Consider the following 13,157-nt stretch of genomic DNA (forward strand, 5'->3'; position numbering starts at 1 on the left):
AAACATAGAGATTCATAGTATTGTTACATGCACTGCAAGAAAAAGACAAAAGAGAAATGACTTCTTTTTTGAAATCACAACTATGAAGTCATGTGGTTACACAAACTGTGACTGTGTATGTAAAACAATGGAATACATTAATCTTAATTCTCCTTGATGAGAAGACTTGCCAGTCAACTAGCAGGGCTTAATGAGTAGCTTTCCAAGGAACAGAAACTGAGATGTATTTCATATAACTTCAATAACCTCAGCACTACAGGAATGAGATAAGCAGTGTCCTTTTGCTGTGGTCTGAGACAACCTCGGGAAGGAGGGCACTGGGATGTAAATAAAGATTATCACAGAGGAACTCTTCTCTCTCCAAGTTTCACCATGGTGCCACTTTCATTTTCATATACACATGGTGGCATAACTCAGGCTCAAAATCAGAAATCTTATATTTAAAATATACTCTGACTTTTAATTATCATCCTATTAACAACCAAAATAATTAGGTAAAACGCACAGGAAAGGGTAAAATTACACCACACTTTACTAGTGTTCATTTCTTTTCACATTAACTCATTTTAGTAGAAAAGAATAGTGCAGCTCAGTTTGCTTACAAGCTAGGAGATCACTTTGAATTCTGCATTTCCTAACTGCAAACAGAATATAGCGCTTTAAACAGGTTATAAAGAAACTGCTCTTCCAGCATACAGCCAGCCTCAATGATAATAATGCACTATTTAAAAGGACTTAAGGCAATGGATTCCATTTTTAATGGAAAAAAAGAACTGTGCAAACAAGCTTAAAATTACTTTTTTTGTGTGCCAATGTTATAAAATGTAGCTTTTAATAAAACCTTGACCAAAATGCCAGCAACCTCAGAAAAGAATTTGGGTGGGAAAAAGAGGGAAGAAGAAAGTTGTTTCTGTTAGGAAAAAGACCACTATCTTTTTCCTAATTAAATTTTCAAAACTCACTTTAAACATATCCAGCTGCTGTAACACTTTATGCAATTCTATGTACTTGAGCAAATAATAAGATTTAAATGCAATTATATTTTTTAAACTCTAGGCCAAGGCTTTACATAAAAATACCATCCTACTTTCCCCACTGAATTTCTAAAATAATCATATACTTTTCCCCAACATCTGCAGCCTGAAAATCAGGAATTTTAGGAAACTTTTATGCATGACCTTAATTCCTAATCCCTGGTTTTTTGGGCTCAGTGACACAAATTAAAACCACCAGAAATAATGGTTCACTTGAAGTGTCAGATGAGCGACCCTGGCTCAGTTAGTCTCATAGGACGAAAGCTGTGCTCCCTGCAGGAGGGGCATGTGAAGGATCTCATCAACCACTCATCTACACAGTCCAGGTGAGAGATGGACATGCACAGCAGAAATCAAATTGGATCCCCATAAACAAAGTCCACCATACAGATCACACACTCCCCGATCTTTTATTCAGATCCATCTCTTATAGGATCATAAACGCCTTTAGGCATTTAAGCCCTATTCTTTGAGCTATTTGTTCCTCTTCAGTCAGCTGTGTTGCTAGACGAGTCTGGCTAGGTGTTGGGTGTTAGACTGGAACTGGAACTTGTTCCTGATGTGGCTCCTGATAGGGCTGCCTCACCAAAGCTAGCCCGGTCGGACTGGAACTTGTGAAGCAGGGAGATGCCATGTGAGGTGGAAAATTTGAGGCAGTTCCCCATTTTCCAGAGCTGGGGTGTGTGATCTGATAGAGGAAGAAAGGAATAGTAGGGTCGTTTGTACACTCCGTGGTCAGCCTTGATCAACTCAGTGATCCAGGCGGCAGGCAAGAGCTCAGATGTTGCTGGTTCCCCCATCCCCCAGCACCACCAAGGGGCCGCTCATGCCAGCCCCCCCTGGGGCTGCTAGGGGCTCAAGCCTGGGCCACGGACTCTGCTGGAATCACAGCGGTTGCCTCTTACAAGGCGTGTAGAACTTTTTTTTTTTTTTTTAATGTTTTATTGTGAATTATGTGATAGTTTACATGGGAGAACATTAACTTTACATTCATCCTATCATATATCATTTCATTGCCATAGTTAAAATCCCCTCCATGCATCATCAGCTAACCAAAGATTATACCCTGCAAGCCTGCCCCCCCGGTAGTCATCACACAGCCCCTTTTCCTCTCTGGGTCTGAAGTCCCCAGCCACTCCATCTCTTCATGTCATCGTCTCTGCCTCCATCTCTGGCGTCACTGCTTCTCTGGGTAGGGTCCTGGTCTCCGCTCTTCTCCCTTGATGGTCCCAGGGACCTCTGCTCCTAGACTGCAAAGTCAATCACTCCCCTCCTTTTGCTACAAAACGTCTGCCTTTACATTTCCAACCCTCACAATCAGTCCTGATAATAATTACTCACTATTGTGTCACAAGAGACGTATCCCCATCTTCTTTCATCAGCCCTGTCCACACAGATTGGATACTTCTCAGTGGAGATTCTACCTTGCTCCACACCCTCTGGATCTAGGGTCCCTCTTGAAAACTTGTAAGCCAGTCACTTCTTGCCTATGTAGCCCCCCTATTTTAGGTAGCCAATGTCCAAGTTACCAATCCCTGTCCTCTCTGTGTGTGGAGGGGTAGGAATGATCCTCGCTATGAAGATTTGTTCCCTCTTTTGGGCTATTGCTTCCATAGGTGTAGGTCAAGTTCATCAAGTTGTATCAGATTACTCTTCTTTTCCTTATCTTTCTTCTTCTGGTTGAAAGCCAGGTCATTGAAACCAGGTCAAGTGGGTATTATCTGGAAGTGTCGGTGTACTTATGCATGTGCCCTCTCTTCTTATCAGCTGGATGCTTCACTCTCCACTCATCCTCTGTGGCTATGTCAATGACTCTGGGCCCAAGAGTCCCCAGGTCTTGCCACACTGATGGCCAACTAGGTCTCCACAGGAGTCTATTGAAAGTTGTAGGGCTTAGCTCGCAGCTTCATTGCTGCTTTTCCCTCACTTCCCCTTATATGTGACAAATGTGGTCACCAATAAGAAAGTGTATTCCCATTGGGCCTTAGTCTTAGAAGGAGGTTTGTCCTGAGGGGACCCGACCACTTGCCTTGATGTCTCCTGGGTGAGCAACTTGCTTGTTCTTATAGTAATCAGTTAGACTGCCTGTATTGTTTTGTATTTTTCCTGTCAGTCTTTCTTTCAAGAAGTTTCTTCTGTTCTTCTGGCCACTCCAGGCTGATCTGCTTGTCCTTTCAAGTGGAAATTTCTCCTGAGAAGATTCTGGGTGCTGTTCAGGATTCCACCTCTGGTCTTATGTAATGCAGAGGCTCCACAGGAAGCCTCCTCACTGGGTACCTTATAGCCCCATTTTAGGTATTCCAATCAGTTATAGGCAGGAGACGGACTTACAAGCTTTCTATGCTGATTTTTCTGGCTATTCCTTTCTCTCTCCCTCCAGTGTCTGTTTTATAGCAGTATGCCAGGGAAACCAAGATTCAAAAGACAGCCAAGCATCTAAACATTGTTTCCCCCTTTTCCCCCATCTCAACCATGTCTCAATCTCTGTATCCCAGAGCCTTGTTGTTCCAAGGTTGTGCATACATCATTATTTGCCTCTGCCTCACTTCAGCTTCACATTCATCATACCGTATTACATTTCATTGCAATGATTACAATCTCCTCCATGCATCATCAAATAACCAAAGGATACACCCCACAGTCCTGCCCTGCCTGGCTTTCAGCAAACAACTCTTCTCCCCCCTGAGACCCATGTCCCCAGCCACTCCATCTGTCCACGCCATCATCTCTGTCTCCATGCCTGGCCTCACTGCCTCTCTGGGTAGGGTCACACTTTCCACTCTTGTAGCTTGATGGACCCTGGGACCTCCGCTCCTGCACTAAAAAATAAATCAATCTCCTCTTTTTGCGCCCCCCCCCCAAAAAAAAAATACTTCCTCTACTTTTCTGACCCTCACAGTCAGTAGGACTTATTCTTATATCTTCTTTTGTACTCTCTATATCCAATCTGTTACTGTTGTTAGGTGCCAATTCTGATTGACGGCATCCCCATGTACAACAGAACAAAACACTGCACAGGCCAGCACCATCCACAGTTGTTACACTTGAGCCCATTGCTACTGCCACTGTGCTAACCCATCTCATCCTAGGTCTTTTTGTTTTCACTGTCCTTTCACTTTATCAAGCATGATGTCCTCCAGGGACTGGTCCCTCCTTACATGAGAGACGAAGTCTGTCCATCCTGCTTTCTAAAGAGTATTTAAACTGTTCTTCTTTTAACACAGTCCATGGTAATTTTAATATTTTCCAACGCCATAACACAAATACATTAGTTCTTTTATGATCTTCCTTGATGATCTTCCTTAGTTCATGTCAATTTCTATTGTTGCTAAGTGCCCTCAAACTGGTTCTGATAGTGAAGCTAAGTAGGGTTTCCAAGGAGCGACTAGTGAACTGGAACTGCAACCTTGAAGTCCAGCACATTAATCCACAGCACCACTCCAGACTCCTGTCCATTACTAAGTCCTGTCAATTTAACTTTCATAAATTGTAATGTAAATTTAACTTTGTAATGTTTACTTTTTCCCTTATGGAATCTATTACTGTATTATAACCCTATTAATAACCCTCAGTGGCTTGCTATCTTTGTTAAGTTAAAATCCACACCATTATAGTAGCCAAAGCTAAACCCACTGCCATCTAATTGATTCTGACTCATAGTGAAGCTATGATATAAAACTGCCTCAAGGGGTTTTCAAGATTGTGATCTGAACTCTTGCCTATGTCTCCAGTCTTGTATCCCATTACTCTGTTCTTCAGCCATATAGGCCACCATTCAGCTTCTTGACAGTAACAAGCTTGTTCTAGTTTGTAAAATGTATTTCAAATCTTTCAAGATTTTTGCTCATGTTGTTCTCTTTGACTACAATTTTACATACTATCAAATCAGGAAAGTTTATCTTGAACCTCTGCTTTTTTCTACATTGCATTAGTTTCTCTTCTTCTATGTGATTATAATTTCATGATTTTATTATAGTTGTTAAGTGCTGTTGAGTACATTCAGACTCATAGCAAGCCTGCATAGGGTTTCCAAGCAGTAGCTGGTTGAGTTTGAACCACTGACCTCGTGATTCATACTGATGTTGTGGTCCAGTGCTTTATCCCGCAGCACTACACCAGGACTCATGTACTTTTTCTTAATGCATTTATATACATGTGTATTTCCCACATAGACTCTGGAGAAGGATGATGTTTGTTTCATCTACCATTAGATCTGTATTGGTTGGCTCATTGTAGATGGTCCACATTTGTTGAATGAATAAAAACAAGCTAAATTCTTAAAAAAAAACCTATAAAAAATTTTTTTTTATTCATTTCTACATTTCTTTATTCATTCAACATATTTATGTAATCTGTATTATAGCGTAAGCAAATTCTCTACATTAGCTTAAAAAATCTACCTATAGAAGTATGTGTCCCAGAATGTTTTCACAGATAGCTTGAAGTAAAGTATGCCATTTTAATAGCCAAAGCTCAATCTCTTGTCAGTTTATTGCAATAAATCTAGTTTATTGTGGCACATCATGAAATTATGGGGTAAAACTTCCCCACTGGGTTTTCAAGATTGTAAATCTTTATGGGAGGAAATGGCCACATCTTTCTTACGTCGAATGGCTCGTGGACTCAGACTATTGACCTTTGGTTAGCAATTGACACTATAAGCTCTGTGCCACCGCTGCTCCTATGATGATAATGCCTGGTGTCATATGAGTTGGCTTCAGAAAGGTCATCGAAAAATTGAATTAAAAGATAATGAAATTTTCTCACAATACTTTTGATGCCCCCTCGTGTTATTAAACCCTGTGCAGAGTCTAAATGGTAGTTCACTATTCATATTTTTTGTTGTCAACAGTATGGATTTTCTGGTAAGCTCTATGACCAGTTTGGTGTAGCTTATCTATACTCATTTAATGAGTGGAACACATCAGAAACTGAACAATAATAGCTAATAATAGTCTACCAGGTAAACATAATTCAAGGCCTTTATAGATTCTTTTTACCTAGATTTTTAAAATATTTTATTTTGCCTTTACTTGTTAACTTTTTTTAAAATAATGAAATGTAAAGAAAGGAATTTTTATTTCCATATCTAGTCAGTTTTTTAAATTTCTTATTTACGTATTTTCCCTAGTACCTACTGTATTTCTTACATGTTTAACTAGTTCTAGCTTGCTGTTTTAATTCTATAGGTGCTTTTTCTTTAAAAACAAAGTCTATATCTGTAGGTTTATATTACTTGTAACTATTAAGAGTTGTAGGATTTTACTGCTTAGCTTACAGGTACCTAGTATTTTTAACTCTTTCCTTTCCTCTTACATTTTCCTGTCAGTATTATTCACTGAAAGATTATCACCTCAAAAGAGTTAGCCAGGTAGAAAAGGTGAAACGTATACTGTTAGATGATCTTGTCTGTAAACCTTCACTCAATTTACAACAAGTTGGTTTTTTTTTTTTTAAATAAAAAATTTGAAATGAGTTTTAATGATGTTGTTGTTAAGTGCCATTGAATTGGTTACAACTCATAGTGAACCCATATAGAGTTTCTGAGTAGCAACTGGTGAGTTTGAACCACCAACCTTGTGGTTCAGACAACCTTGCAACCAGTTCTTGTCCTATAGCCTTACATCAGTACTAAAATATCTTTTAAAAGCAGAAAAGTAGAATTAGGACATAGAAAAACTCTAAAGGTTGGTGTGGTGGCTGAGTTCACTCTTAAGTTCTTGGTTAGATAAGATGGAGCTGAAAATGGAATTTCACTTATTCTTTCTAACCTAGTGATTATACTTTGGATGATTCTTTTTCAGCACTCTATCTCTCTGTGTTTGTAGTTGTGAGATTGTAAATATATGGATATTTATTTAAATACGTATTTCTGTTTTAGGAACAAAAGATTTGAAAGTTGAGGATGGTATTTCAATGAAGCTGATACCTATTTTACCGGCCCTTAATTGTGCCCTGCTAGAAGCAAAGAAATCATTTACTGAAGGAAGCTGTCCAAGCACCCTAGTAAAGCAGAATTTCCAAGCGTTATACAAAGTGGACAGAAGCCCTTCACTGCCTGCTTCTTCTCAGGATGGAATTAAGGAGACTGCACTCTTTGGCCAACTGACCAATGGTTTTGACTTGGTTCCTCCAGTTGAAAAGTGTTCTTTACAGTCTTTTACTCAATTGAAGTCTTATCTTTCAGATCCTAGTGCTTATGTTTTGGAAGTATGTACTGCTTTAGATTTATTAGCAGAACATCCTGAGACCCCTTGTTTTTCCGATGGAATTTGTGATGCAGGATTTTCTTTAGTTATGACTCCAGATCCTGAGTTTCTTGATTCAGAGGCAGAAGTAAGAAAAGAAACTGAAACAAAAAAGAAGTCTGAGGACATTTGTAAAACAAGGAAAAGAAGTATGGTTTCATTAAGTCCAGCAACAAATCTGAGAGTGCAGCCGAAGAGAAAGGCAAGCAGGCCACTCACGTTACAAAGTGAAAGGGTGAACTTGTACCGCCCTTTTTCCAAAAGAACTGCTACTGGGACAAACAATGACTCGGAATCTGCAACAACTCTTAAGTTGGCTAAAGGGCAGTTTCCTCAAAAAAGAAAAAGAGGTAAGCATGCTTTATGTGGGTTATTAAATTAGCATTGAGTGTTGCTTAGCAGTAATAGTTAAAGTCTTGTTCAAAATACTCCCATTTCTTTCCAGGTGATTTGTCTGCATGCTAAAATTTGAGAAGCAATGATGCAGATGATCAATAAGAACCTAGAAAGTCCTCCACCAAAAGTGTATATTTTACTTCTGAAAATGTCCAAATGTTCACTCAATTATTTAGGTGCCATTTTAAGGAAGGTGTTTATCTAGTTGCAAAGCCATCCTCTAACAAATAAGAATGAGAGAAGATTTTAAAAAGCAGACATTCTAACAGTAGCAAAAAGTGATAACTGATAACACTGACAAAAAGTCAGTAAACACATATAAAGACCCTTACTCTACCATACCCAAAAAAAGTTTAAAGGTCCTGCCCCAATGTTCCTAATCCTCAAAAAAAAAAAAAAGCCTGGGACATGTAAAAGCAAAGCAATCTGAGACAGTTTCTAATCCTTTGTGTATATTAGAGTTTTAAAAACAGTCGTCTGGATCCTACCACATATTGGAAACAATATCTAGTGACCTGGAAATAAGTATATTGATAAAGTTCCACAAGTGAAAAGTGAGTAAGAATCAAACTATGCAGAGCCGTTTATTATATAACAACACAGCAAAGCAAACAGCATGATTTTGGCTTGGAGTCATCTCAATTTATTTTTAGTATATTTTATTTTAAAAGGTAGGGAACTGTATGCTGTAATTGAGAGAAGAGGGAAGCAAACTAGCCAAAGGACCATTTATTTCTTTGCCTATTGCCTGTGGCTACTTTCAGCCTTCATTTGCAAAGTTGAATGGTTATGACAGTCCATCTGGCCTTCAAACCTGAAAATATTTACTGTTTGGCTCTTTACAAAAAGAATCTGCCAACACCTGTTTCAGAAAGATTCCATCTATAATGTTTTGAATTTAAGATGTTGGGGTCAAAGAAGAAATGTCTATAATGTAGCTTCTCAGTGCAGACAATTAGTATTTTACTCAGTGGTTTAATAAGCAACTATTCCTGTCCTAAGAAGCTCTGGTAACGTAGTGGTTACTAATCGGGCTGCGAGCCATAAGGGCAGCAGTTTGGAACTACCAGCTGTTCCAGGGGAGAAAGATGAGGCTTTCTGCTCCCGTAAAGGTTTACAGCCTCGGAAACCCTGTACATGGTTGCTATGAGTTGGAACCGACTCCAAGGCACATAACAACAACAACAATTCCTGTCCTATCCTGGTTTGAGTACTGTTTTGTGTGTGTTTGTGTGTGTGTGTGGGGCAATTGTATTTAAGATGGTGACTGAAAGTATGATAGTATAAAGCACTGAATGACTCGGTGTACACCAAACGAAACACTGTCTGATCTTGCACCATCCTTACAAACTGTACAATTATTTAAATATTCCAGCCAACCATACTGAGTTTCGTTTGGTGTAAATCAGTTTTCTTTACGGTTTTAAATAAATTGTCTATTATTCAACGTATACATTTTCACTGTTTTTCAAGCTTTTAAAAAAATTATAATCCTTTGTGCATAAATTCATACAAGACTGAAAAAATTTTTCAGCAATCGATATGTAATGTACATGTGCCACAATCTTATTTTCTGTTTCATTGAAAAAGAAATTCTGGTTGTGACCTATTGATACTTATCTTACAACCCACCAATGGATTATGACATTAGTTTGAGAAACATGGCATTGAGTGATCCACAGAAACAGAATAATCCCCGGAGGATCAAGTTTTTTCAGTATTCTTTTAGGGCCTGGTTTTGTGAGAGAGCTTTCATTCCAGCTTGTGCAAATGTTGTAAACTTTCCCCCCTGGTCTAAGTTGTCTAATTTTTTCTTCTTCTTTTAATTTGGTCCTGTTTTCTTGCCTAATTTATATTTTGCCTCTAAGCTTTTAGAAAATATACACGAGTGGAATGAGAAGATTTATTCTTCTTTTAAAAAGCATATCAAAGCACTGTGCTCCTTAAAGAGTAATAAAATGTGTTTTCTTACAGCTTTACCTGTAATAGTTTAGTGGGGAGGAAAATAATAGACCTAGAAAAATGTGTAACATTGAGAGATTCTGAAAGTTTTTTAGGGTAAGCATTCCTTTTTCTAACCTCCAAAGTAACTTGCCAATTTTTCCACGGACGTGGACCTCTCTCTTTTTTCTGTAGTTCATAAATAATTATCACAGTTTTAATACTGTTTAATAATCATTTTAATGTTTTCAATTAATAATAGTGTTTTCTATCTAATGTGATTTCAAAATATTTGCCAACATTAATACATATGTGTGTGTTGGCTTTTTTTTTTTACATGTTGTTTTAGGTGATACATTTTTTTTTCTGTGGAAACAATTGAATTTCTGAAAAGTCAACGGGAAAAGTTTTCAAAAGAGAGCTTTTACTACCATTTTCTTAAACTCTAAAAGATTTAAGTACTTTCTGTTATATGATATAAGCAGGTTGTATTTTTTCCCCATATTCCTTTACCTTTAGCTTTTCCTTACTTCCACATGAGTTTAAAAAAGCAAAGCACTTTGTGAGAGATATTTGTAGGAAGAAAAACTAGGTGAAGATTTTCCCCAGTGTGTCTTCCTCTGTCTTCTTTTAAAATATTATTTTCCATATGATACTGAGTCTTAGATGTCTGAGAGTAGTAAAGGAAAAAAATATATTTTTTATATATAATCTCTTCCTTACAGTGTAATTAGGCTTTTTAACTTCACCTTATGACAGCTGAGTTACTTTTTTGAGGCTGAATTATATGAGTTCTATGAACTAGCATATTTAGTCATACCTACTTGTCAGTCCTAGTGTGGCGCTGTGAGTTAATTTGCCAGGCTGCAAAGCTGTTGGAACTGTAAGGTCGGTGGTTTGAGCTCACCAGCTGCTCCTTGGAAACTCTATACAGAGTCACTATGGGTTGGAATCGACTTGAAGGCATTTAACAACAATAACAACTTGTCAGCAAAAGTTAAAACAGAGAACTTTTAAATTAAGTCATGCTTTGTCTTTAGTTATTACTCTGATCTCTTCGTCACCTGGTTTTTTATAGACAGAGACACTTGGAAAGTTTAAACCTTTTTTAACTCTTTGTTGTTGTTTTTTTTAAATATATTTTAATGAAATACTCAAAATGGTATATCTTATTCTCCATTCTTTAAGTTACCCCAAGAAAAGAAAAGAAACAAATGAAGAAAATATGCTGATAAATGTTTGAGCCCCACCCCCACCCCTAAAAACAGCCTTGGAAACCCTGTGCAGGGTCACTATGAGTCGGAACCGACTCCACGGTACTTAACAACAACAGCCCCTTAAAAAAAATGGTGTCTTTTCTACATAAGGTGCTGAAGTGCTGACTGCACAATTTGTTCAGACTACCAAATTGAATAGGAAAAACCAAGAAGCTCCTATTTCTAAAGATGTTCCAGTGGCAACGAAAGCTAAAAGGGCCAGGAGACGAGAGAAATCTCCAGTCAAAACTGTTCCAAAGACTAAGCCATCTGTGAAGAAATCGCCACAAAAACAGAGGGTAAATATAGTAAAAGGCAAACAGAATCCCAGAATCAGAAAGCATCCACAACATGGTAAGAAATATTCTTCCTGTAAATTTAAACACCACAGTACAATTCTAACAGAGATTGTAAGATAGTATATTGAAATAGCATAAAAACAGTTCAGAGTTAGCAATAATTCTTTCTATATTCTTTAATTCAGACATAGGAATAAGTAACTTTTTATTCCTATTATACATACATTAGGAAAGTGCAAATTTTCAAACCTTCACATAATCGATCCTGCTCTTTAGTTTGCAAAAAGCTTGAACGTGAATTGAAATGCCTAATAAAGCTTAGTAATGTGAGCAAACAACTGCCTGCTATAATTCCCTGTTTTCAGCTGCTATAGAGGTTCCCTCTTTAAAGTTCTTCTGTCACTCCTGACTTCATGTCTGTGAAACTGAACACACATCAGCTTTTCTTCCAGGTCTGATTTCTTTCTTAAGACTCACTCTGACCCTCCCTAGCCTTCTGTTTTTCACTTACTTTTCGGTTTGGGCAAACATTATAGGATTTAATTCTTATATTTTCTATCCATTTGATATCTTGGATTATCTTTCCAGTTAGTTAGGAAGCATTCCAAAGAATAGATACATAAATAATGACTGATGTGGTGCTGGATTAGCACTGGAATGCTAACCCAGGGTCGGTGATTCAAATCCACCAGCCACTCATCAACTCTATACAGGGAGGGTCAATATGAGTCAGAACCAACTTGACAGCACATAACAACAACATAATGACTTATATTCTCAGCTGTGTCTGTTGGAATTTTTTGTACTGAGTTGGCTCTCTGATATTTGTTGACTAATTAACTAATGGAGGAAGTGTACAATTAGATAATTTGCAGAAAAATGAGCCCAGAAAATGAAAGGTTTTCAAAAGCAGTGCTCAAAAATAGCATGATTTGTATTGTAAACGTCTGTACATATTATGCAGCCACATTCTGAATTATAATTTTAGGATTACTACCTTTTAAATCTCTTAGTTTTACCACCATTTCATAACTACCTATATTAATCTGTTTCATTTCTAATACTTGAAATATCAGAGTTTAGGAAAACAGATAGAATATAGCCAGTTTGAAAACTATGAATTTAAAATATTTTGAATTTTAATTTCATTATCAGAATGAAGTAATTTTTATATCTATCATATTACTGAAACTAATAATTTTCCTTTTAAAAGCTTTTACTATAGTGTTTTATTCGCTGAACTCGATATATTTTTAAATATAATTTGGCTGTGTCTTTTAAATAGAGATTGATTATTGGTGTTATATTTTCAGCTAGTTGAGAATTAAAAAATCAGCAGTTAAAAAATTTACTTGAAACTGTACATATTTTTAAACTGAACCAAGAATAATAATTTCTTTTGACTTAAGTACAGTATTTTTATATTACACTTGTGAAGAGAATTCTTTGATTCTTTTTAATTTGTTCCACCTAGTCAACTTAGGTTTGCTATTTTAAATGAAAACTAGGTAGTGGTTGATAAATTATACGCTCCGCCACACACATACACCCTTCTCATTCTATTTAGTAGCCTCATAGGCCAGAATTTCTTTTTCTCCTTAAATGCCTTAGTCATTGACTTCTGCAGACAGATTGTTCCTTTCCAACGTGTTACTATCAGTTATGAAAAGGAGCACAGCTGACTTTCCTGTTCATCCGCCTACCTTCCACAGGGACTCATTGCTGAGTACAGTTGTGAACTTGATTATCTTTCATAATAACAGCTTGTAGAAGGTGTAATTAATGTCTGAGAATGCCTGCGTGAGTCAATTGTAGAAGGTGTAATTAATGTCTGAGAATGCCTGCGTCAGTCAGTTGAGAATATAATCTTTTTTGTTAAAGGCATTTGGATAGGTTTGATTATCTTCGGAAGGAAGAATTATTAGTAGACATGATTTGCAATATTTGTGACTAGAAGGAAAATGTTTTAATTTCTGACAATGA

General features: G+C 37.3%; 1 protein-coding gene across 1 annotated transcript in view; it reads left to right on the forward strand.

The window, feature by feature from the left end:
- Nucleotides 1-13,157, forward strand: part of FAM208B (family with sequence similarity 208, member B) — a 120,477-nt gene that overhangs the window by 82,225 nt on the left and 25,095 nt on the right. The window contains exons 12-13 of the mRNA XM_006862790.1: nucleotides 6,916-7,632; nucleotides 10,987-11,229. Of these exons, the coding sequence (XP_006862852.1) occupies nucleotides 6,916-7,632; nucleotides 10,987-11,229 (960 nt within the window). The remainder of the gene's footprint in view (nucleotides 1-6,915; nucleotides 7,633-10,986; nucleotides 11,230-13,157) is intronic.

The sequence above is a fragment of the Chrysochloris asiatica genome, unplaced genomic scaffold (assembly GCF_000296735.1).
Source record: "Chrysochloris asiatica unplaced genomic scaffold, ChrAsi1.0 scaffold00050, whole genome shotgun sequence".
Lineage (NCBI taxonomy): Eukaryota > Metazoa > Chordata > Mammalia > Afrosoricida > Chrysochloridae > Chrysochloris > Chrysochloris asiatica.